This window comes from Diceros bicornis, chromosome 29 (genome assembly GCF_020826845.1).
Source record: "Diceros bicornis minor isolate mBicDic1 chromosome 29, mDicBic1.mat.cur, whole genome shotgun sequence".
Taxonomy (NCBI): Eukaryota; Metazoa; Chordata; class Mammalia; order Perissodactyla; family Rhinocerotidae; genus Diceros; species Diceros bicornis.
Window position 1 is genome coordinate 6140521 of NC_080768.1, and position 25836 is coordinate 6166356.

Genomic DNA, 25836 nt, shown 5'->3' on the forward strand with positions numbered 1-25836 from the left:
TAATATAAACAAAGCCTGCCAATCACCTTCGTTTCTATGGCAACACACTCCTATACATGCATGTCCTAATATACATCAGGGAGTGTATTTGTAGGATAAATTCCCAAATTAACTTTTAATTTTAAGTAACTTAAATCTTGATTATGCTTTCCCAGAAGTTATTTTACTTAGGATTGGAAAGTCAGCATGCATGTAGTCTCAATTATTTTGAGTGAAGAATCAGATCTTTGTAATTCTTTGCCTCCTCCGATTTCAAGCTGAATAAGTAAATAAAAGGAAGCATTTTCATTTGTTGACTTTTGTATTACGTGTGAGGTCAGGGACTGTGTCTTAATCGCCTTTGCTTCCCCAGCACCTTGCATGTGCCTGGCAGACAGTAAGCATTCAATTAACGCGGGAGGAAGAAAAATGAAGAATCAAAGAAATTAGCTACTGAAGTCACATTGTAAACATTTGAAAGGTTTACATTTGTCCTTTTCTCCTGGATTAAAAATGGGTTTGATTTACTGCTTATCGGTATACCAACAAACATCCTTGATCTCACTTTTGTTGTTAAGAAAATCTGTATCCTAAATATATGTGTTTGTGTGTGTGGCCGTTGCACAGAATTGAGGAAAATACACAGCGAACTCTTAACAGGGGTTACCTCTGGTAAGTGGCGGGGGGGTGTGAGAACTGAGGTATCTGAATGCTTTGGGCTTCTGGAAACAAAAATCTTAATAAAAACAAGCTTAAAGAATTAAGATTTTTTTTTTCCCCTGACATAGAAGGACAAAAGAAGGACGATTCCTAGTTTGGTCAGTCCAGTGACTTAGAAACGTTATCTAGGACCCAGGCCTTCCCGTCTTCCCACTTGGTCATTTTCAGCATGTCCCGTGGCTTCAGGTGGCTCCATGTATCCTGTGTTGACGTGACAGAGTCCAGCAAATAAGGGAAGTCTTTTTGCTTCTGCATCAGTTTATGTTAGTAAGGAAGAGCTGCCCCCAGCAGACTTATTCTCAGGCCCAGCCCATGCCTAACCCAGTCCTTTGCAAGGGAAATGAGATCGCTGTGATTAGCTTGGCCCAATCCTGAGTCTTCCCTTTGGGCTGGGAAGGGGCCCCTATCTTGAACACAGGCCCTGCAGAGGTGAGCACCCAAAAGAAAATGATGCCCTGCCATTAAGGAGAAAAAGACGGGAGTGGATTTGAGGAACAGACAGCAGGATCTAACAGAGGAAAATTGACTTTTTACTTTATGCCCTTATGTATTGTTTCAGTTATCAACCACTTTTATAATTAGTTTTTTAAATGTGTGGTTATATCCAACCTTAGTAAGAGTCTTTCTTGATCTCCAGTTTCAGTGTAACATGGTCCAGCAATTCACCGAGTTTATGGATTGTGGGTGTTTTCTTCCAGCTTGACTCGTCATTTAGCCACAGCAGATCTCTTGGCAGGCTTCCACCTGTGTCTTCGTCTGCAAAATTAAATGAAAGCCTTTCCACTCCCGATCTCAGAGGGATAGCGGAAGTCACTAAAAACAGTAACAAAGTTACCACGCGAGTAGCATCGCCACGTGCATCACTAGGATCCTGCTGCCGCCTACCCAATCAGATGAAAGCTGTCACATGCGACGTCTTACACTGCAAAATTCAAAACTGGCAATGAGAAAAGAGAATTAATTCCATGGCCATATTTAAGTGTATTGGGTCGATTCCGTTAACGTTGGAGCTGTTTTTTTATAGTAAGATCCTCTCTTCTTAAAAACGACAGTATTATGAAAACCCAGTGGAAGAACAGTTCATTCTTTCTCTGATTTTGTCAGAGATGTAGACTGAAGAATGTCTTCTTTGCTGCCTCCCCACCTCCACCGTCAGCCCCTCTCCATGCGTGGCCCTCTGCTGATGGGGGGTTCCCTCCACCGCCCCCCCCCGCCCAGGACACCCTCCTCTGAGAAGCACCTTGATCTCTTTTCCCACATAATTCCATCAACATCCCTAATTTCTCTGAGCCACTGATCTCAAATGTTCAATTCGATCCTCAGGGAAATAAGGGGATTAAAATACTCAACATGTGGATGACAGTTAACCCTCAACATCTCCCAGAGGGTATTTCACTTAAAAAGAAGTCTTTGTAGTTAGTGAAACGTGTGTTTAGAATAACTCGGCCTTCCCACTGTCCCTTGGGCCAGCCAGACAACCACAACTTCATCAGAATAAAAAGTGCAATTTACATCCCTCTTTCTGCAATGTTTCCCACTGTCTAGATTCTCCTCATCACCATTTCCACAGTGACTCACTGAAGTAACCTCTGGACGCTCGCCTCCCCCCACCTGATGTGTTGGGGAACAGCTATAGGAATTCTGCTTTGTTCTGCCCCGTTCTCTCTTTGCCCATTTAAACTGTGGGGCTGGATTTAGAGCATGTTTTAGATCCCGTGAAAGTCCATTGCCGCCGGGGCCCCTGAAGCACCGTGGATGGGACCACTGTTCACAACAGCAGCTACTCTCGTGCAGTCGGCTGGTGCCATGTGGGGCTCCTGCTCCCCTTCCACAGGTCACCCCATCACTTCCACAGGATTCATGGGCCGCAGATGCAGCCCTCCTCACTCCACTGAACAGTTGATTACTTTCCATATTTTGGCTTAGAATTTATCTTAATTCAAGGCCCTAGACATTTTTGCCTATAAATTTGTTTTGCTCGTAGGCTGCTTCAGAAAATGTCCATTTTAGCTGCTCATTATCTGTCATTATCATTAAATGTCATTATCTCCCCTGGGTCCTCAGAATTCAAAAATTCATCTGACACAAGGCAACCTTAGGTTCTGTTGTTCTCCCAAAAGAGAGTGAGCTTCACTGTTGACCCTTGCTGAATAATGAGACGGCTCAGTGCTGCCCTAACCCTCCCTCTGTCTTTGCCCCACAGCTGTGCCGCCTGGAGCGCCATTTGTCTGCGGGGCAGGACCAGGGAACCCTGTTTGCCGATCAGCCGATGATGTTCATCAGCCCAGCCAGCAAGCCTCCCAGAACCAAGCTGTGGGAACTGGTCCTCCTGTGTGGGGGTCGGATCACGCGCATCCCTCGCCATGCTGGCATCTTCATCGGACCCTCCCAAGGAAAGAGGAAGGCGACAATCAAGTATCTGTCGGAAGCATGGATCTTAGGTAGGAGTCTGCACCCAAGAACAGCCATGGGTCATATAGGGGACACGTGGGGATGGACGAGGAAGGCGTCTTCTGATTGCAGTAGCCATTGGGCGTCCCCTTTAGAGCCGCTGTTATGGGGTCTGGGCGACATGGACAGGTTTCTCCAGGGGAAGCATCGTCCCCACGGCCCCTTGCATGCAGCCAGGAGCCTTTGGATGGACATCTGAGCGTCCATGCCTCTGCTTTAACAGAGGCCTGTAATTATCATACGTCACAAGCCGACCTAGACATGCCTGCTTTTTACTGTCGGTCGGAGTGTAGTTCAGGAGGACAAAGGAGCTCCTATGAGACTTAACCTCACTAGCGAGTGTGCAAGAACCAGTCTACCCAAAGGGGCCCCAATCTTAGGGCCACAGCACAGGCCACCCACCCGCAGCTCTTACACTCTCTCTCCCCAAGGGCGTGCCTCGCTCTGCCGCCAGCGCCCGGCTGCCACGACCCACCACCCAGGCTTCGTCACTGCTTCCTCGTGTGCACCTCTCCTGATAACTCGTTTGTTCTTGTGCTCAAAGTGGTTGCCTTTAGTGCAAAAGGAGCTCTGGCTTTTATTTCAAAAAGCAAGCGTACTGTGAATGTGATGTACATGTCTGGCATCAATTCAGCGTACATTGTGCCAAACACTCTGCTGGATTCAGCAGGGCAAGAGGTGGTAGGGATAAGCCATGATCTGTAGGAGGCTGGAGGCTGCCATTGTGGTGACAAGCGAGCTTTGCCTGTTACCCAACTCTGGGAGATCTGTAGGGGCCACCAGGAGGAGTGGGCTAAGACGACTGTGAGGCGGGACCCCAGGCAGCAAGGACAGCCGTGAGGAGGGGTACAGGGGAGAGGGGAGGGGCAGTATTTGTGCTGTGATAGTCGCACGTGGTGGAATGAACTTGGGGCTCCACTTTGGGGGTAAACTTGACTTCTCCCTCCACTGGGTTTTGATGAACATGTTATTCTGCTAGGGCTTCTGTAACAAAGGACCACAGACTGGGCTTAAACCACAGGAATTCATTCCTCACGGTCCTGGAGGGGGACATCGCAGATCAAAGTACCAGCAGGGTTGGTTTCTCCTGGGGCCTCTCTCTTTGGCGTGTAGACGGCCGTCTTCTCCCTGTGTCCTCACGTGGCCGTCCCTTGGTGTGTGCATCTGTCCTAATCTCCTCTTCTTGTAAGGACACCAGTCATAGTGGATTGGGGCCCTCCCTAATGACCTCATTTTAATTTATTACCTCTAAAGGCCCTATTTCCAAACAGTCACATTCTGTGGTACTGGGAGGTAGGGCTTCAACATACGGATTATGAGGGGACACAGTTCAACCCATAACAGTGAATTATTCCAGTTTCGGCACCTTTGGCCACGATCCTTACCTGGCCTCTTGAGACTTGAGAAGTGCATTCTCTCTCTCCCTCCTCCCAGCCCCCTGTTTCTTTTTCAGTCTTCCTCCTATTTCCCCCCCCTTGTCTCTGAATCCCAAACTTCTGGCTTTCCTCACCGCTTCCTAGACTTTATCCTTTAACAGATAAGTAGGTACGGTATTTGTCCAAGTTGCTTTCATATATAACTACAGGCATTTTATGAGCATCGTTTAAATGACTGATGATCACCCTCTCATGTATTTTAAAAGTATGGCAATCAAAAGTAATTTTTTACTATCTGGCGCAGAGTAATTTATCTTTTCCCTGGAAACTAACTTCAAAAAAAGACTACGATTTTAGCTTCAGTCCAAAAGCCAAGAGGCTGTTTACTCTTTTCTAAATGCCAAGAATATAACCTTCAAAACATCCTATGTTCTGAAACAGAGGTTCTTGTTTTGTTTTTTAGAAAAGTGCATGTATCAAAATGACACCGACTGGGGACCAGAATTGTGCTTTTAAAAAAAGATATCTCATTCAGCAAACGGAACTGTGCAAATGATTGATATCAACAGCTAATCTTTTCAAAGTTTGCCAATCATGTAGTGTGCAGAGGGCCAAAGTCTGGGTCTGCGCTCTTATTATTTCCAGGTTGGGGAACTCTGTCGGCCCCTTCCTGTCGCTCATGCATTTCTGTGCGCAGATCAGCACAGTTCAGCCGCCTGCCCAGTTCCTTTGGTTGTTTTGCTGCTCAGCTCTACTGCTGGTGGGTCTTTAGGAGGCGACCGTCTACCTGCTGGCCCCCAGGGATTAATTTTCACAAGGCCCTCCGGAATTCTTTGAGTTTCAGAGCTGGAGCTGTGGACCTGTTTCTGTTTCTTTCCTCTCCCATAATTCATGTCCTGTTTCTGATTTGTCATTGATTACACCATCTGTGTGTGCCCTTGGCAACATCCGGGTATTGTGTTCTGGCCTCCTTGGCTCTCCACGTGGTGAAATCCTCACCCAGAAGATGAGCCTCCTGACTCTCTGGCCACTGCCCCTGTCTGCGCTGCGTCCTCGCCAGCCTGGTCACTTGGGTGTTAGAACATGTGTTTTTCAAATGTTTCTTAGTGTATATTCTTCTCTTTCTGAACTGAGTTACAATAGCATAGCTGCAGCTTTTATAAATAAAGGAGGTTTCATTTTTATGTCTCTGTACACATGCATGGACGTACAAAACATACAGTCCAGAGCGTTGCATTTTCTGCCCCGTCAAGGCTCTGCCGCTAGCTTGTCCTCTGACCAGAGGCAAATCATCTATTTTCTCTGGACCTAATTTACTTCATCTGTAAAACAGAGTAATAACCTCTGCCCTGCTTACTACATATGCTGATCAAAGGGGAAAACAGTATAAAATATCTTACATCTACCATGGGCATTGTCCAATATCATCGGGTGACAGTATCCACTGGCCTGTAGAGTAGGCATTCCTGACTCTTTGACAAAGCAACATTTTCTCTTTTGAAGACCTTTCTCCTTCCCATTAGCTTCCATTATAAGTAGTTCTAGGGAATATTTTATTCTCAAAATGTTGTGAAATTAAAATTAGGAACAAAACCACTTTTCAACTAAAAACAAAACCATGTTAAAGCACCAATTTAAAAGAAAATGAGTTATGTTGTGATAAATTATGAAAAGCAGTATTCAAAATTTATAAATTAAATGTGTTCCAACTGGAATATCAGCTGCTGTGTGAGGTAGAGTCCCTAAGACTTAAGAGCAGTTTGAATAAAGCAGTGAAAAGTATTAAAAGTAGCTTGTTGTATCCACTTTCAGATTTGTAATTTACCTTCCAAAGTAAAACTTCCAGGGTTTTTTTAGTCCTTTCATATTTATTCCTATATTTTATCGAGTCTTTGTTTTTGCAGACATAATAAAGTCAAAGGGGATGGACAAGCAGATTTTTTTTTGTTAGAAACCTCTAAGAAATTCCTTTTTCTTTTCTTTATATTTCTGGCAGAGGGGATGGTGGGCATGACTAAAAAAAGGTCTCTTTCCCCAGGACCTCTGACATCCTAGCCCATAATCCATCAGATCAGATAAGCCATTTATCCCTTCACCGTCTGTATCTTAAAAACAATGACCCAACGTTTATGCATATGAAAAGGACTGTTAAGTGGGTATTCTAGTCCTAAGAATTCCTTCTAACCTCTAGCTCTTTCTCCGGGAGACAAAGCTCTGGGGTGTCCATTTAGCATCCAGCCAGCTTACCCTCCTGACTGCCTCATGTTGCTGGCATGAAACGGTGTGAACTTATGAAACCTCCAAACGGGGCTCCCTATGTGAAACTTAAGCCTCGTCTTACTCATTTGCTCCAGGAGAATCTCATACACAGCCGAGCTGCCTTATAACGAGGCTGTTTGAATGGTCGTGATTATGTTCCCGATTCAGTCCCCAGAGCCTTTTTTCCCTGAAACAGCAGGATCCTTAGGCCAAGATTCTTGATGAGTCATTCAACCAGAAGGAGAAATGGGGATTTTCTGAGAGAAAACACTGCGGGCTCTTGAATATTATGAAAATAAACAGGAAAACAAAAATCAAATTCCCGGCACTAGGAAGCAAAATGTTACCTTTACCTGATGTTGGTAATGCATGCTATATTTGAGAGCATTTTCCAGTAATTTCATTTCCCCCAGCAGGCCCATAGAATTCCCATTTTATGTCAAGAAACTAAGACCCTGGGGTCTGAAGTGACTTGGTGCCAGAAGTGAGAGCTGCGAGGGGCTGGGGGCTCTATCCCGTTCATCGCGGGTCTGTGACTTTTCGTGCTTTAATCATTGCTGTTCGCTCTTTTATCCTGTGTTGGTGTTATCACTTAAGGTTGGTTTGGCCTTTCTCATAAGACATATTTCCAGTCTCGGGCGCCCTTTTATTGTCTGGGCTATGTTGAAGTGATAAGACATACATTTTATGCTATTGTGGGAACATAATGTAATATTCTCAACAGCGTTGCCAAAAAAAAAAAGTTTAGCCTCGGCATGATTTCCTTATAACTTATAAAAAGCATTTGATTTGAATGTCTCCCTATGTCGCTGTTTTCAGGAAAAAGATCGCTGATAGCATGTGGGCCCTGTGCATGCTAACATAGGTCATTGTTTCCCCTGATGGCTGACCGAGAACTCCGCCCAGAAAAATACATGCTCTTAAATGTGCATTTTGTTAAAGCAAGGCCACTCCGGAGGCCTCAGACCTCAGGGTTTCATGATTCAATAGAAACCGTCATGGTTCTTCAAGATAGTCTCAGCCCACATTTTCATTGAGTAGATAAGGAGCTCCTCAGGGAGGTGAGGCCAGTTGCTGGGGATGGAAAGAGGAGGAGAAAGGAGAACTGGGAGGTGGGCCTGCTCAGAGCCTGCTCCCCTCCTGAGAACACTGCCGGATTTCATCCTCGCCGAGGCAGCCTTACCCAGGAGCTCAGCAACCATTCAGACGGTGACTGCAGAATTTTAAGATGCAATTTCAGGCAACAGGATGAATTATTTTTGTTTTGAGTTGTTCTCAAAGGGGATGAAATCTGCCAGAATGGAAAGGAAGGAGAACTAAAACTGATTCACGCGATTTTATACTTTCAATATCTTATGTGTTTAGGCTTTTTAAAAAAATATCATTAGTGGGTTTTTTTAATTAACTGCTAGCTGCTAGAGCCTTGAAAAGATGTGGAAAGAGTATGCTCAGAAAGTGCATTTCTAAGCACTCCCTGTAATTGTGTTCATTGGTCATCTAGTGGTCCCAGATGGTTCTCTCTGAGATTTCCTAACCTGTCTCCCTGGGCTCCCCTTTGTTAAATTTACACCAGCCGAACTCGTCGCTGGGTGTGAGCGCCATCAGTGATGTGAAGGGTAAATAGCATATTAAAGACCAGCACACAAACTGGGAAATAAAGACCCTTCTCTGCACCTGACCAGCCACGCCTGGTCCTCAAGCCTCACTTAAAACAAAAAGGACAAAACAATCAGCTGCAGATTCAACTCAGAATGAGGAATATTACAAACAAGGCAACATTTTATATCCATCTCTAGAAATGTCGTTGTCAGTTTGGGGAATCAAACTGGCCACTTACAGGCCAGTGCTGAGCATTTTGGTTGCGACAGGTTAACAAGACTTTATAGGTTCAGAGCCCTCTGCAAACGCTCCCCTGCTCGGGGGGCCGGGGGGGTTATGGGGGGAGTGCGGTGTGCAAGTGTTTGACCACAGCCCCGCGTCTCCGAGGGCTTAGGGCTAATGGACGGAAAGGAAACTTCAAAGCTCTGCCTTCTCCTAATGGGCTGTTGCCGGGAGTCTTGGCATCTTTGCTTGTTGACCTGGTATATTAACGCTTTGGGTTATGACTGTGAGAGAGAGATTTCCTGTGTCTCCAGAGCCTGTTGAACTTAGTTCTTCAGTTGTTGTTGCATATTGGGCAGTTAATGTTGACATCATAGAACCTGACGTGATAGAGCTCATGTTAGGACAGAATTGTGTCCCTACATTCATCTGTTGAAGTCCACATCCCCAGTCCCTTTGAATGGGACGGTATTTGGAGATAGGGCCTTTAAAGAGGTGATGGAAGTTAAATGAGGTCATATGGGTGGGGCCCTAATTCAATAGGACTGGTGTCCTCATAAGAAGAGGAAGAGACGCCAGGGTTGTGGGCACAGAGGAAAGGCCACATGAGGACATAGAAGCTGGCCATCTACACGCCCCCCTCAGGTGAAACCAAACTTTCCGACATCTTGGTCTTGGGCTTCCAGCCTCCAGAACTGTGAGGAAATACATTTCTGTTGTGTAAGCCCCCCAGTCTGTGGTGTTTTGTTATGGCAGCCCAAGCAGACTAACACTGCTCAAAATGAATTCTGAGATCGTCGGTAGAAATCTGTTCCTTTTATAGAAGAGGAAACTGAGGGATCTGAATTTCTTGGTCAGAACCACATGGTGAATGAAAGACCCAGAGTTCCTGGTCACCCGCCTCTCGGTTCAGAGTCTTCCTTTGTAAAAAGTCAGATCTTAATCTCCTCTCAGTAAGTGAAACATCTCTTCATCTGTGCCATCACTAACTGTAGTATTCTCAAACTGAGCCCTGCAAGGACTGACACCCCACAAGCCAGACTGGGAGTGAAGTGTTCCACCTCCAAGTGAAATAACAAGAAGCTTTTTCCGATTTGCAGGATGAGAAAAAAGTTATTGGGTTAAATTATTTTTTTTAATCAATTTTTCCCAAATTTTGGTGCTTGCAGGTGAATGAATATGTAGCAACAAATAATACAGAAGAATGTAGGAGGAAAGAAATAATAAAGATAATACCAAATATTAACAAAATTGAAGCAAAGAAAAAAAGTTGTTTGAGAGTAAAAAAAGGTTCTTTCAGGAAAAAAAACTTAGAGTCAAAATCCTAGCAATATTGAAAAAGAAAGGAAAAGAAAACTTCGAGCTCAGACCCCCATGGGAGTGCATTTGTGTTGGGAAGGCTACGATTACATTCTGGAAACTATCTTGAGCTACCACTAAGATGAGCCAGTTTTTCTTTCATTTTTTTTTCCCTATAATCACAGAATAAACCCATTATTTCTTCTTTGTACCTCACAGCCATCATAGCTTTCCGTCTTCTATTGCTGATCATCATGACTTCTTAGGTCCTTCAAATATAATTTGTCCATCCCTCTGGATAATAATGGTAATCCGTAAGTTAAATTAAACAATTTGTGATTCAATCAGTGCAGACAATCCACTGCCTTCCCCTTTCATCCTAATAGTAGAAGTAGGGTTGGGAGCGGTGAACTTTCCAGTATGAAGGAAAGAGTGAAGGGGTTGCTTCGAGCTGGCTACGGAGCGCACCTGTGCTGGCTTGTTCACCTGCACCCGGAGCTTATCCTGGACCTAGTGACTTCTTGTGATTCTCATAAATAATCAAGTTTTAAACTGACAGGACTTTACAGCTCGCTAGTCGAGCTGCTTCTACCAAAATATGAACACCTGACTTTTAGAAAGTGTGCTTACTAACTTTGTACTCTATATCAAATACTCAGCTAGAGAGATAGGATGGCATGGCCTAGAATGCGTCGTTATTGTCATAACTAAAACTTACTTATATATTTATTTGCACTCTGCCAGTCCATGACATGGGAGACCCGTGTCAGTTAGCTACAGCAAATACTCTTTGGTACAAGGGAAACTTTCCAGCCTGTCTACTAGGATGTTCTGCCATGATGGGAATGCCCTGTGTGTGCTATATCTAATAGGACATGTGGCTGTTGAGTACTTGAAATGTGGCTTGTGTAACTGAGGAACTGAATTCTTTATTTCACTCTATGTTATTTTATTTTGTTTTACTTTAAATAGCCACATGTGCTGTATGGACATGGGAAAATATGGGCAATGCAGCTCTAGACCATTTAGGATTTTACAATATGATTTTGTGTCTATATTAAGGGTTATTATTTTAGTGTGTGGCTGGCCCTCATAAATGCTAAACTGCTTTTCTCTCTCTCCAGATTCGATCACTCAGCACAAGGTCTGTGCCTCTGAAAACTACCTGTTGCTGCAGTGACGGTGTCGTGTCACTCAACACGTGGCTGCTGCAGACAGCTCACAAAGTTGTCTTTGGACAGTCAAGTGAGAAACAAAACTGTGAGGAGAAGGAACTGACATAAAAAGGAAGCCTTTCTATATCATCACGTTTGCCCTGTGGGTGTTGTGGGTTTCGTATAAAGAAGCTCCTTTGTGTGACTTTTGGATGTCTGAATGTGTGTTTCAGAGAAGCCCTGACCAGCCCTACTGCCTTTTCTAGACAATGCAGTCTTTGTATCTTAGTAACGATCATAATTAAAAGGTCACAGAACCTTTGTCATTGAAGCACCATACTGTGAAATAAAGAGTAGGAATTAATTTAAATTGTTTTATTGCTGAGAACAATCGAAGAACCCCCTAAGTCTCTTGGTTAGACTCGAAGATCTTTATTAACGTATCATATACTAGACATGAAGGATACTGATCAACTATTGGGGTTACTTTTTACGTACCTGAGATTCTTAAGGAACTTAATGAGGAAGGTGTGGCGAGCACAATTACTGGTAATTAGTGCCATTAGAGCAGCCCTACTTCTGGAAGCTTAGTTTATGGTGAGGAGAGCATCGCCAGCAGGAGATCACGGCCTCCATTGGCCTCCATGATGCCTGCTGTCCTGGAGAGGAAATTGGCAGTGGGGCTGAATCATACACACGCTGACTGGTCACCTTCTACAGGAGAGAAACGCTGAATCCCATCAAGGTTGAAGGTGCCACTAAGGCTCCCTCATGATACTGTTCCCTCTCCACGTTGTTCCACTCTTGCTCCTCTCAGCTGTTATTCCTACCTCAACAAATATAATGGGTCAACTTCTAGAATACCTTCAAAAAAGGAGGTAACAATGCACATGGAATTAATGAAGGGTTTTCTCTTAGTTTTAATATAGTGTATTATAAGACTCATGCCCCAGCAACAGTTGAATCTCAGTACAACTCAGCAGGCCTAAGTCTATTCCTTCCATGTTGGAAACCCTGTTTCACTATATCCACTAGCATCCTGGGCTTGACTACTTTGAAGCTCAGGTACTTTGGCAGAGCTCCCACAACACCAAAAACTCCTGAGGAGGCTGACAGAAATTGTGCTGACTCCTGTTGGGGACAAGCCACAAAGAACTTGCCATCCCCACCACCCCCGCATTGGCCATAGAGTGCCATCCATGCTGTCTGCCCACCCAGGCCTACATCCTCAGTGCTAAGTTCTGGTTCCTGATGCTGGCCTGCCAGTGGCCAGTCAGGATTCTCTTCCTAAATGCCATCGTTTTATAAGGACACTGATTTGTGCCAGGCATTACACTAAGCATTTTATATGTGGTACCTCATTTAATCCTCCCAACAATCCTAAAAGTTAGTTACTACGGGTCTGCAATCCCTTACCCAAAACACGTAGGGCTAAAAGTCCCTCAGAATTCTGATTTTTTTTTAAATTTTGAAAGGTATGTGGCTCTCACCATTTCTATTGAATATTGTATTGAAGATTCTACCCAGAGAAGGCACGAAAAAGGAATTAAAGGCATACAGATTGGAAATGAAGACGTAAAACTATTCTCAGATCACATGATACTATGTGTAGAAAATTATAAAGAATCAAAGAATAAGCAAGTTTAGTAAGATTACAGGATACAAAATAAATATACGAAACTAACTGAATTGTATTTCTATGTATAAGACCTGAACACTGAAACCTACAAAACATTGCTGAGAGAAATTAAATAAAAGGAGAAATAAATGAAGTTCATGGATTAGAAGAGTCAATATTGATAAGATGGCATTTCTCCTCAAGTTGATCTATAGATTCAATGTAATAATCAACATCCCAGGTGGCTTTTTTATAGAATTTTAAAAGTTGATGCTAAAATTTATATGAAAATGCAAAGAAACCTTAGTGGACAAAACAATTTTTTAGAAAAAGAACAAAGTTGGAAGATTTACACTACCTGATTTCAAAACTTACTATAAAACTGCAATCAAGAAGTGTGGTTTTAGCATAAAGACAGAATATAGATCAAGGGAACAGAACAGAGAATCTAGGTATAAATTCTCATATTTATAGTCAGTTGATTTTCAACAAAGGTGCCAAGGCAATTCAATGCAGTAGGATAATCTTTAAAACAAATGGTCCTGGAAAAAAGGAAAAAAATGAGAAAAAAAATGCACTTAAACCTTACCTTACGTGCAAAAAGAAAAGAAAATGTGTGTAGATCCTTACCTCACACCGTAAGCAAAATTAACTCAAAATGGACTAGAAACTTAACTCAGGGTCTCTCAGCCTCAGCACTATTGACATTTTGGACAAGATAATTCTTTGCTGTGGGGGGCTGCCCTGTGCACTGTATTATGTTTAGAACCATCCCTGGCCTCTACCTATTAGATGCCAGTAGCACACCCCACCCACTTGTGACAGTCCACAATGTCTCCTGGAGAGCAAAACTGTTCCCAGCTGACGCCTAATGTGAGAACTAAAATTATAAAAAGTCTAGAAGAAAACAGCAGATAATCTTTCTAACTTTAGGTTAGGCAAAGATTTCTTAGATATGACACTGAAGGTACAATTCACAAAAAAATAAATTGTACCTCAATTTATTCAAGTTAAACTTTTGCTCTTCAAAAGAAACCATTAAGAAAATGAAAATACAAGCCACAGACTAGGAGACGATATTTGTAAACTGTATCTGATAAAGGAATTGTATCCAGACCATGTAAAGAACATCTATTCATTAATAAGATAAAGAATGAGCAAAAGATAGTTCACACAGAAACATACAGAAATGATTAATAAACACATGAAAAGATGCTCAGCATTAGTCATTAGAGAAATGCAAATTTAAAGCACAATGAGATACCACTACCCACCCTCTGAAGTGGGTATAACCAACAATTTTGACAATACCAAGAGTTGACCAGCATGTGGAGAAATTAGAACACTCACACATTGGTGGTATGACTGGAATGGTACAGCCACTCTGAAATCTATTTGGCACTTTCTTTTAAAACTTAAACATACACTTACCATATGACCCAGCAACTTCACTCCTAGGTGTGTACCCAAGAGAAATGAAAACATGTGTCTACACAAGGACTTGTAGACAAACGTTCATAGCAACATTATTCACAACAGCCAAAAACTGGATGCAATCCATCAACTGATAAATGGATAGACAAAATGTGGTCCATCCATACCACGGGTTGCTACTCAGCCACAGAAAACAACAAAATACTGATGTATGCGACAACCTGGGTCATCCACCACATCATGATAAATGAAAGAAGCCAGACTCAAAAGACTACATACTGTATAATTCCATTTAGATAAAGTTTCTAGAGAAGACACCATAGAGGCAGAATACAGATCAATGGTTTCCTGCTGCAGGGGGTAGGAATGGCATCAACAGCAGACATTTTGGGGTGATGGAAATATTTGAAAACTGGACTGTGGTTTTGATTGTACATCTGTATACATTTAGTAAAATCATTGAACTGTACCCTTTCAATGAGTAAATTTTATGTTGTGTAAATTATACATCAATAAAGCTGTTTTAAAAAAAAAAAATCTATGTGCCAACCATGGAGCTGTACTTCTTGGCTCTCACTTCAAGAAAGAACCTTCTGCTCAGCTGTATTGAGTACAGTTAGCTGACAGCCTCCAGCTCCAGCTTTTAGCGCTCAAAGTCCCACCTCAGCTTTCAAGCCAAGGCCACACTCCCGCTGGGCGGTCAGTCCCCAGCCAAGCGCCCAGTGGGCGCAGGGACCTGGCTAATTCTGCTGACACCAGCCCCCTTTAATGGGCATCTCGGCTCCAGAACTCCCTGTCCTGCTCTGCAATGTGGTCTAAGGCTCCCTCTGCCCACTCCTTCCTCCTCCAGTCCTTTCGCAGCCGTCAGCTTTGCAAGATGTCCTGAAGACTTTCCTTGTGGGCTCCTGCTTCCTCCCCCTTTTATTTTCCACAGGAGTTATCCCCAGTAACCCTCTTGCTCTCTTAACGCCTATCAGCGTCAGCTACCCAGACGACCTACCTGCCAGAAAGTACTGTGATGCAGATAATTCCCCAGTGGCATCTGGGGCAGCAGCCTGTAACCTAGTATTTCTTCAGTGACACATATCGCCTTAAGTGGGAGACATAAAACTATTAATAGTCTTATCTATCTTCAGGTCAGATTTTGCCTCTAATTCATTCACAAAACCTATTTTTCAAAGCTTCTGGATTTTGGAATTGTGGATAAGGGACTGTGGGACTCGTACTCATACTATTATCTATAGATTCTCTGCTTTTCAGAGATTACATAACTTGTGCAGTCACGTAAACCAGTTGATGGAGAAACTGGTGTTTGAACACAGCCCATCCCTACACAGCATTGCAAGCTCACTCAGGCTTAACAGGCACCTCTGAGAATGTCTGATGGACTGGAAATAATTTTCAAACGTTCCCTGCATGCCCACCAGGCACAGGTCAATATCCTAAGTACTCTATGTGTGTGTCCAGTGGACCTCATATAACCACATGGCCCCTAAACTTAGAATCAAAGTATTTCCACAAAACAGTTCCTTTCAGCCTTTTTTTTTTCCTTTGGTAAGGAAGATTGGCCCTCAGCTAACATCTGTTGCCAATCTTGCTCTTTTTGCTTAAGGAAGATTGTCCCTGAGCTAACATCTGTGCCAGTCTCCCTCTATATTTTGTATGTGGGATGCCGCCACAGCATGGCTTGATGAGCAGTGTGTAGGTCCCCGCCCAGGATCCGAACCTGCGAACCCCGGGCCACTGAAGCAGAGCACGTGAACTTGACCACTACACCACCAAGCTGACCCCATTTTTCAGCCTTCTTTAAGTAGCAACATTTTTTGTTCAAATGAGATAGCATGAAAGTTGCAATTGGTAATGGATCACATCAGAACTGCTCTGATTAAAAATTAGGGAGGGAAAGGGAGAGGGTTCCAGATCCTCACCCAGAGACCACTTCCTTCTCACAAGGAAAACCTCACAATGCCTCTGTAGATACTTAGGAGATGGTCTCACAACTCCCCAACTCGTCCAATCCTTCCCTTCACTTACAAAGACACTGACACCTCCAAAGTCATTCAATGAATGAGCAGTAATTCTAAGAAAAGAATCTAAATATCAGAACTCCTTACCCACAGTGCTTTCACTTTTTGCACCCAAGATGGCACAAACTGAAATTGTCTACGCATACGGAATAACTTTGCTCAAACTCAGAAAACTGCTTTGAAAGTCAAACATAACCCACTGAAAAGATTAACCGCAAATGAGATGCCATTTGACGTAGTCAATTAAGTTTCTTTGTGTTCCGTAAGCCGCTCCCAAAATTTTGCACATACATTGCCACACTTTTGGACAGAGCATTTTTCACCATATGTTAAATTAAATATTATCATCTTATGTTTTTAGAAATGCTATTTAGGGGCTTAAGAGATTTAATTTCTAGATAGTTATTTACAATCATGCCCCCTTATAATTGCATTTGAAAAGTGTATGAGGAAATTCTGAGTGCACAAATTTAAGGAAGGATTTATATAAGTGCTTCTCAAACTTTAATGTGAATTTAATGTGAATCGTCTGGAGATATTATTAAAAGGTCAATTCTGATTTAGTAGATCTGGGGTGGGACCAGAAATGCTGCATTTCTAGCAAGCCCCCAGATGATGGAAGCTGTTTGAGTAGCCAGGGTTTGGAATACTCAGAGGGATGTTATAAATTTACATACCAGTTACTTCTAAACAGGAATCAATACTTTGGGAATTTTAGTGTCTTGGTAAACCAAATTGCTGTTCTAGCAGTGTGTTGCAAATATGTTGTCAAATTCTTATCAAGGTACTTTGAAAATGCGTAGAGCAATGACTCTCAACTCCTACAGAATGTTAGAATCACCTGGAGAGTTTAAAAATATACAAACACCATGGGCCGGCCCGGTGGCTTAGTGGTTAAGTGCGCGCGCTGCGCTGCTGGCAGCCCAGGTTCAGATCCCGGGCGCGCACCGACGCAACGCTTCTCCAGCCATGCTGAAGCTGCGTCCCACATACAGCAACTAGAAGGATGTGCAACTATGGCATACAACTATCTGCTGGGGCTTTGGGGGAAAAATAAATAAATAAATAAAAATTATAAAAAAATATATATATACAAACACCAGACTGCACCCCAGAATTCTGATTTAACTTATTTGGGCATCCATATATTTTGGGGAGGGTGAGTGTTTGTCTGTTTAGTTCCATGCAATTTGATCACATGGGAGGTTCACATATCCACCACCACGGTGACGATAGAGAATATTTCCATCACAATGATCCCTATGGTGCCCTTTATAACCACACACCTGCTTCCCTGCCAGCTTCCTCCCTTCCTTAACTCCTGGCAACCACTAATGTGTTTCCCATTTCTATGATTTTATCATTTCAAGAATGTTATGTTAATGGAATCGTACAGTATGCAACCTTTCAGCACTGGCTTTTATCACTCAGCATAATTCTCTGATAACTCATCCATGTTGTGTGTATCAGTAGCTGGTTCCTTTTTATTGTTGAGCAGTATTCCATGGTATGGATGTATCAGTTTGTTTAACCATTCACTCCTTGAATAGAGTGAAGATAAATGTGAAATACCCTAGCCCAGTGTGATGTTCATGTGTCAACTTGACTGGATCATGTGGTGCCCAGATATTTGGTCAAACATTATTCTGGGTGTGCCTATGAGTGTTTCTGGATGAGATTAACATTTGATTTTGTAGACTGAGTAAAGAGATTGCCCTCTCCAGTGTGGATGGGCCTCGTCCAATCAGTTCAAGGCCTGAATAGAATAAAAAGGCTGAACCTCCTTGAATAAGGGAGAACTCCTCCTGCCCGACAGCCTTGACCTGAGGTATATGTCTTTTCCTGCCTTTTGACTTGAACTGAAACATTATCTCTTGGGTTTCAAGCCTGCCAGCTTCCAGACTGGAACTCACATCATTGGCTCTCCTGGGTGTACAACTTGCCAACTGTAGATCTTAAGACTTCTCAGTCTCCATAATCACATGAGCCGATTCCTTGTAATAAATATACCCTATTGGCTCTGTTTCTCTGGAGAGGCTTGACTATTACAGTGTGTAACATGAAGTAGGTATTTAAATGTTTGCTGACTCTGGATTTGAATCCAGGGGGAATTGGCAATTAAATAAGCCCTTCGGGTCTTTAAAGGAAGGATGTGTGGTGGTGTATTGTGATGGATGATTTAGGAGTCTAAGCAACTTGGCAGGGTGGACCAAATGTCGATGGGGCAGGTGGGGAGAGCAGAGCCCAGTCTGTCCTCTCCCTCCCCCTAGGATGGTTCCTGAAGCAGGATGAACACTGGGATCCAAGCTCTAACCTGGGTGAAGCCATCAAGCACAGAGGTTATCAGACCAGAGAGAAGTCATGGAGTATCATGGAACCTGTTGGTAGAACTAGGTTCTATTATTTACCTACCACTCTATAGAACCAGGGCAAGTTAACTTCCCTGACTCCCAGGATTCTTATACATAAAATGGGGATAGTTGCTGCACTGCACATCTCATAATAATGCAAGGATTCTTGTAAGGATCGGAAATACAAGGTGTGAGCAGTCTTTACAAACCATCAGGCCCTATGAAAACATAAACTATGATTATTCTTATTCCTATTCTAGCAGAAACACAGGAGCTGGTTTGCGTTAATCATCAGGAAACAAAAAATCAGGACAGATTGACGAGGTGCCTAAGAATGAGCCACTGGAGAGACACTCAGAGCGTTGTCTGGGCCCTCCTGGCCCAGGATCACCTGCAGTGCCGATTCCTGAACCCATCTCAAAAGACCAGAATCAGGACCCTTGGGAGGAGTGACTAGTTTAAACCCGAAGTTCGAAATCTTTCAGCTCTGCTCCTTATAGGGAATACCATAACATCCAGGGCTCCTGGATATGATCACACCCGGGCCAGTGAGGGTGAAATCAACACTCTACACTGGTCTTTAAGAAGGAAAGGAAAACACGGGTGTTCTTTGTGAAGAATTAAAATCATGAAATCCAAAGCATGAAGCTAAAGCAAAATGTGCAAAAATTGGCCACACCATAAAAAGCCCTATTTTACACAGCGTGTTGTTCTGTATTGTGTAGGATATCAATGTAGGTTAACAACTACAGGTAAAACTAAATGGCAAACTTATTTCTCCCTCTCTATGTTAAAAGCCATTCATGGTTTGCTATTTTATTTCACCAAACAGGTGGTGATTTAATTGCAGATACAGTGAAAAAATGATCATAACCATTCATTTTTGTGCTGTTCTTGTCATCACTTTCTTATGTGAACTTCCTCTTAGTTAGAGGAAATCATATTGAGAAGGAGGATAGGTTTTGGTTAGGGAGAAATGCAAAGAAAACAGATAACAGTCAAGTTTTTGATTTCCAAAAAATCACGGAAGAAATAGACTAGGCTTAATAACCTAAAAATACTTTGCTACAGCATACCTAAAAATACTGAGGAAGAGATTACAAACTTCTTTTTAAATATATTGCAGAAATCCTCATAAGGAAAGGAAATCTCCAGTGGGTGGGGAGTCAAGAGAGCGCTGGAAACAGAACTGCCTAGAGCCTTAGGGCCAAATGCTGCTCCCCAGGAATAGGGAGAGTGGGCTCTTGAGAACCAGTGGCTTGGGACTTATGGCAAAAGGGGTCAGCAGAGGAGGCCGTGGGCCTGTGTAAAAGGAGTGGTATTGGAGATGAGACTCTCCAAATAAAATCAAAATTCTGGACAGGTACAAACTCAGTGAAAGAGAAGACTAGAAAAAAATTCTACACTAGTTGACAAAAAAGCCAGACTATCTGACTCAGAGTTCCAATCAGGGAGGAAAAAAAAAATGCTTTCAAACAGACCATGTTTTCTGAACTAAAAACAATTTAGAAAATCAATGGCATAAAGTCCGGAAACTATATTTGTAAGTTTGAAAATGTACTTATAAATAATTGGTAGAGCAAAAGAAACCATAAAGGAAATGAGGTAATATTTAGAACTGAAGAAAAACTCCTGGGCTACAGCTAAAGCAGTACTTTGAGAAATATATACAGCCGTAATTGCTTTCATTAGTAAATAAAAAAGTAACTAAAAATTAATTAGTTAAATATCCAGCAAATAAGTTGGGAAAAGAACTATATAGTAAATTAAAGAAAGTGATAGGAAGAAAATAATAAACTTGATAGCAGAAATTAACAAAAGAACAATAAAGAAATAAGAGGAAGAATCCATTCAAAAGATGATTCTTTGAAAACACTGATAACATAAGTAAATATCTGAAAGCTTAATCAAGCTAATTGACATCATAAAAACATAAGAAGGCAGTGTAAAACTCACTAGTAAAGTTAAATGTATAGTCAAAGTTAGGTTCTGTAATGTTAATGGTGGTACATAATTCATTTACAACTCTAGTTTGAAAGTTAAAAAACAGGGACTGGCCTGGTGGCATAGTGGTTAAGTTTGCACACTCTGCCTCAGTGGCATGGGGTTCGCAGGTTTGGATCCTGGGCATAGACCTATGCACTACTCATCAAGTGCTGTGGTGGCATCCCATATAAAGTGGAGGAAGATGGGCATGGATGTTAGCCCAGGGCCAGTCTTCCTCAGCAAAAAAGAGGAGGATTGGCAATAGATGTTAGCTCAGGGCTAATCTTCCTCACACACACACACAAAAAAACAAATGTAGTAAAAATATCCATAACTGCAATAACTTGTTATTACTTACAACAATATAAAAAAATAAGTAAATTGTAACATTGATAACCTAAAACATGAGAGGGAAGAGAGGTAAAAGTGTAAAGCATAGGAATTCTATTGAAGTTAAGTTGTTATAAGCTTAAAATAGAGTGTGATAATTTTAAAATATTTTATTTAGGTCTCATGGTAACCACAAGGGAAAAACCTGTAGTACAACACAGAAGAGCATGATAAAGAAGTCAAAGCATACTGATGCCACGGACATCAAAACACCAAAAGACAGCAGCAGGAGAAGAAGGAATAAGGGATCTGCAAAACAACCAGAAAACAATTAAAATGGCAACAGCTAACTTATCTTTACTTATCAATAATTACTTTAAATGTAAATGGGTTAAATTCTCCAACAAAAGACACAGAATGGCTGAAAGGATAAAAAAAACAAGATCCAATAATATACTGCCTACAGAAGACTCACTTTAGCCTTAAAAACACACATAGACTGAGAGTGAAGGGATAACAAGATATTTCAAGCAAGTGGTAAGCAAAAGTAAGCAGGGGTAGCTATACTTATATCAGACAAAATAAACTTTAAATTAAAAATGGTAGAAGAGACAAAGAAGGTCATTTTATAATGAGAAAGGGGTCAATCCATCAAAAAGATATAACCAATTGTGAATATTTCTGACCCCAATACCTAAGCAACTAAATACACAAAGAAAAACTACTAGAGCTAAAAAGAGAAATAAACAGCAATACAGTAATAGCTGAGGACTTTAATACTCTACTGTCAACAATGGATAGATCATCCAGACAGAGAATCAATAAGGAAACAGTGGATTTAAACACTTTAGACTAAATGACCTAACAGACATATGCAGAACATTCTATCCGACAACAGCAGAATACACATTTTTCTCAAGTGCACATGGAATATTTTCTAGGATAGACTATATATGTTAGGCCATAAAACAAGTCTTAGCCAATTCAAGAAGATTGAAATCATACAGAGTATCTTTGACCACAATGATATGAAACTAGAAATCAATAACAACAGGTAAAACTGGAAAATTCATGAATACATGGAAATTAAACAGCACTCTTCTGAACAACCTATGGATCAGAAAAGAAAATAAAGGGGAAATAAAGTATCTTGAGACAAAGGAAAATGGAAACATATACAAAACCTTATGGGATGCAGCAAAGGTAGTTTCAGAGAGAAGTTCATAGCAATAAATGCATACATTAAGAAGCAATAAAGATCCCAAATAAACAACCTAACTCCACGCTTTAAGGAACTAGAAACAAGAAGAGTAAACTGAGCATAAAGTTAGCAGAAAGAAGGAAATAATAAAGATTAGAGCAGAAATAAATGAAATAGAGAACAGGAAAACAATAGAAAAGATTAACCAAACTAAGATCTTGTTCTTTGAAAAGATAAACAAAATTGACAAGCCAAGGATAAAAGAGAAAGGACTCAAATCAACAAAATTATAAGTGAAAAAGAAGACATTACAACTGATAGCACAGAAATACAAAAGATCATAAGAGGCTACTGTAAACAACTATATGCCAACAAACTGGACAACCTAGAAGAAATGGAAAAAATTCTCAGAAACATACAAACTACCAAGACTGAATCAGGATGAAATAAAAAGTTTGAATAGACCAGTTACTAGTAAGGACATTGAATCAGGAATCAAAAATATCTCAATGAAGAGAAGCCCAGGAGAAGATGGCTTCATTGATGAATTTTACCAAACACTTAAAGAAGAATTAATGCCAATCCTTCTCAAACTCTTTCAAAAATTGAAGAGGAGGGAACACTTCCAAACTCATTTTATCAGGCCAACATTACCCTGATTCCAAAACCAGAAAAGCACATTACCAGGAAAAACAAAAAAAAAAAAACTACAGACCAATATCCCTAATGAACGTAGATGCAAAAATTCTCAATAAAATACTAGCAAATTGAATTCAGCAGGGTATTCACCATGACCAAGTGGGATTTACCCGTTGGATGAAGAGTGGTTCAATATATGCAAATCAATCAATGAGATATGTCACATTAATAGCATGAACGGGAAAAAATTATATGATCATCTCAGTAGATGCAGAAAAAGTATTTGACAAAATTCAGCATTTGTTCATGGTAAAAATCTCTTAAATTAGGTCTAGAAGAAACTTACCTCAGCATAATAAAGGCCACATGTGATAAGCCCACAGGTGACATCATACTCAATGGTGAAAAGTTGAAAGCTTTTCCTCTAAGATCAGGAACAAGGCAAGGGTGCTCAGACTTACTGCTCCTATTCAACATAGCACTGAAAGTCCTTGCCAGAGCAATCAGGCTAGAAAAAGAAATGAAAGTCATCAGAATTGAAAAGGAGGAAGTAAAATTATCTCTATTTGCAGATGACATGAGTTTATATATAGAAAATCCTAAAGACTTCACCAAAAAACTGTTAGAACTAATCAACAAATTCAGTAAAATTGCACCATACAAAATTAACATACAAAAATCTGTAACATTTCTACACTTTAACAACAAATTATCTGAAAAAGAAATAAAGAAAATGATCCCATTTATAAAAGCAGCAAAAACAATAAAATAGGAATAAACTTAACCAAGGAGGTAAAAGATCCGTATGCTGAAAACAACAAGACGTTGATGAAATTGAAAAACACACAAATAAAGGGAAAGGTATCCCATGTTCATTGATTGGAAAAATTAATGTTATTAAAATGTCCATACTACCCAAAGCCATTTATAGATTCAATGTAATGTCTATGAAGATTCCAAAGGCATCTTTTACAGAACTAGAAAAAACAATCCTAAAAATTTATAGAGAACCACAAAAGACCCCAAATAGCCAAAGCAATCCTGAGAAAGAAGAACAAAGCAGGAGGCATCACACTTCCTGATTTCAAGCTGTGCTAGAAAGCTATAGTCATCAAAATAGTACAGTACTGGCATAAAAACAGCCAAATAGTCAAATGGAACAAAATCAAAAGCCCAGAAATAAACAAAAGTATATATGGTGAAATAATATTTGACAAAAGAGCTAAGAATACTCAGTGGAGAAGACAATCTCTTCAATAAATTGTCCTGTGAAAATTGGATATTCACATGTAAAAGAATGAAACTAGACCCTTATCTTACACCACTCACAAAAATTAACTGGAAGTGGATTAAAGACTTAAATGTAAGACCTGAAACCATGAAATTCCTGGAAGAAAACACAGCAAAAATTCTTCTTGACATGAGTCTTGGCAATGATTTTTTGGATATGATACCTAAAGCATAAGCAACAAAACGAAAAATAAATGTGGGACTATATCAAACTAAAAAGCTTCTGCACGGCGAAAGAAACTATCAACAAAGTGAAAAGATAACCTATGGAATGGGAAAAAATATTTGCAAATCATATATCAGATATGGGGTTAATATCCAAAGTATATAAAGAAGTCATACAACTCAAAAAAAAATCCAATTAAAAAATGGCAAACGATCTGAATAGACATTTTTCCAAAGAAGATATATGAATGGCCAAGAGGCACATGAAAAGATGCTCAACATCACTTGTCATTAGGGAAATGCAAATCAAAACCACAATAAGATTATCACCTCATGCCTGTTAGAGTGGCCATCATCAAAAAGGGGATAACAAATCCTAACAAGGATGTGAAGAACCGTTAGTAGGATTGTAAACTGGTGCAGCCACTATGGAAAACAGTATGGAGGATCCTCAAAAAAATTTAAAAAAGAACTACCATATGATTCAGCAACTCCACTTCTGTGAATATATCGAAAGGAAACAAAAACACTAACTCAAAAAGATATTTGAAACCCCATATTCATATCTGCACTCCCATGTTCCTTGCAGCATTATTTACAATAAGCAAGACATAGAAAAAAGTATAATCCCAAGACGGCCCAGGTGTGGTGAACTCATACACATAAACTGGTGCAATGGTTTTTGAAAGCAATTTGTCAATAAACATGGACTCATGAGTACATCCATATCCTTGATCCCAGTAATTAATCTGAAGAAAATGTTCTAAAAAAAGGAAAATGACATGTACCCAAAGGTGTTCATTGCAGCATCATTTACATTGAAAAGAAACTGGGAACAATCAAATATCAAACAGTATGGAAATTATTTAGTAAGTTATCATACATCAGTCTGACAAATGTCAAGCAGCTGTTACAAATTATAACTATGAAGACTGATAATACGGGAAATGTTTATGATATGAAGTAAACAAGTACAAAATTATAGTTATACTGCAATCAGAACCATACAAAATTGTGTATGTATAGTGAAAAAAAAGGAAGGTGGCATAGAGACATAGTTCGAGTGGGGTAGCTGGACCATGATTAATTTTTTATTTGATATTTGTTCATGTTACAATGTTTGTTCAGTAATATTACTAATAATTTTGAAAAGAAAAACTCAAGCAATTACCTACTCAAAGCCAGTTGCACTCGAAGCCTGATGCACGTAGCAGTTTGCATGTTGAACTTTGGCTGCCTCCTGTTTCTTTGCCTATGTACCAGTCCAAGGTTCTTTGGTCAAGTTAGTTAAACACCAAAAGCCTGAATTTCCTTACCTCTAAAATGGGAGTATTAACACCTACTCAGAATCCCCTTAGGGGGTCAAGTTGCTCAGATCATAAAGCTCTTTGCAAACTGAAAATGAAGACCCAATCAACCTCTTATCTCTGCTGCCTTCCCTCCAGCTTAATCAATTCTTCCCCTTTTTTGAATCTCTTTGTTCTTTAATTTTATTTTTCTGTGTTCAACTCAATTATTTTGCCTTCTGCTCCACCTCCTTATTTTTCCCTTCCTTTCTAGAGGTCAAAAGGGGTTTCATAGTCTTCAAATCAAGGCAGAGCTATGGTCCTTTCTGGAGGCTCCAGGGGAGAATTCCTTTTCTTGCCATCTCCAGCTTCTAGAGGCACCTGCCTGCTTGGCTGGTGGACGCTTCCTCCATCTGCAAAGCCAGCAGAGTCTTTATCACATGGCTTCAG

General features: G+C 40.9%; 1 protein-coding gene and 1 long non-coding RNA gene across 7 annotated transcripts in view; one reads left to right on the plus strand and one right to left on the minus strand.

Annotated features, from left to right (window-relative positions):
• MCPH1 (microcephalin 1) overlaps nucleotides 1-12754 on the plus strand; it is a 245714-nt gene extending 232960 nt beyond the window's left edge. For 4 of the 5 annotated variants that reach the window (XM_058524909.1, XM_058524898.1, XM_058524902.1 and 1 more), the window contains 2 exons: nucleotides 2903-3140; nucleotides 11030-11160. In XM_058524909.1, the coding sequence (XP_058380892.1) occupies nucleotides 2903-3140; nucleotides 11030-11085 (294 nt within the window). In that variant the 3' untranslated portion in view covers nucleotides 11086-11160. Of the gene's footprint in view, nucleotides 1-2902; nucleotides 3141-11029 lie in introns of all 5 variants that reach the window. The other variant, XM_058524899.1, reaches the window with a different exon arrangement.
• Nucleotides 741-25836, minus strand: LOC131393901 (uncharacterized). 2 transcript variants are annotated; one of them, XR_009215996.1, is made up of 3 exons: nucleotides 25272-25836; nucleotides 22992-23153; nucleotides 741-1455 (listed from the first exon to the last, which is right to left on the minus strand). It is a non-coding gene; the product is annotated as an uncharacterized LOC131393901 (long non-coding RNA). The 2 variants fall into 2 exon arrangements; XR_009215997.1 differs by having other exon boundaries at nucleotides 741-1621.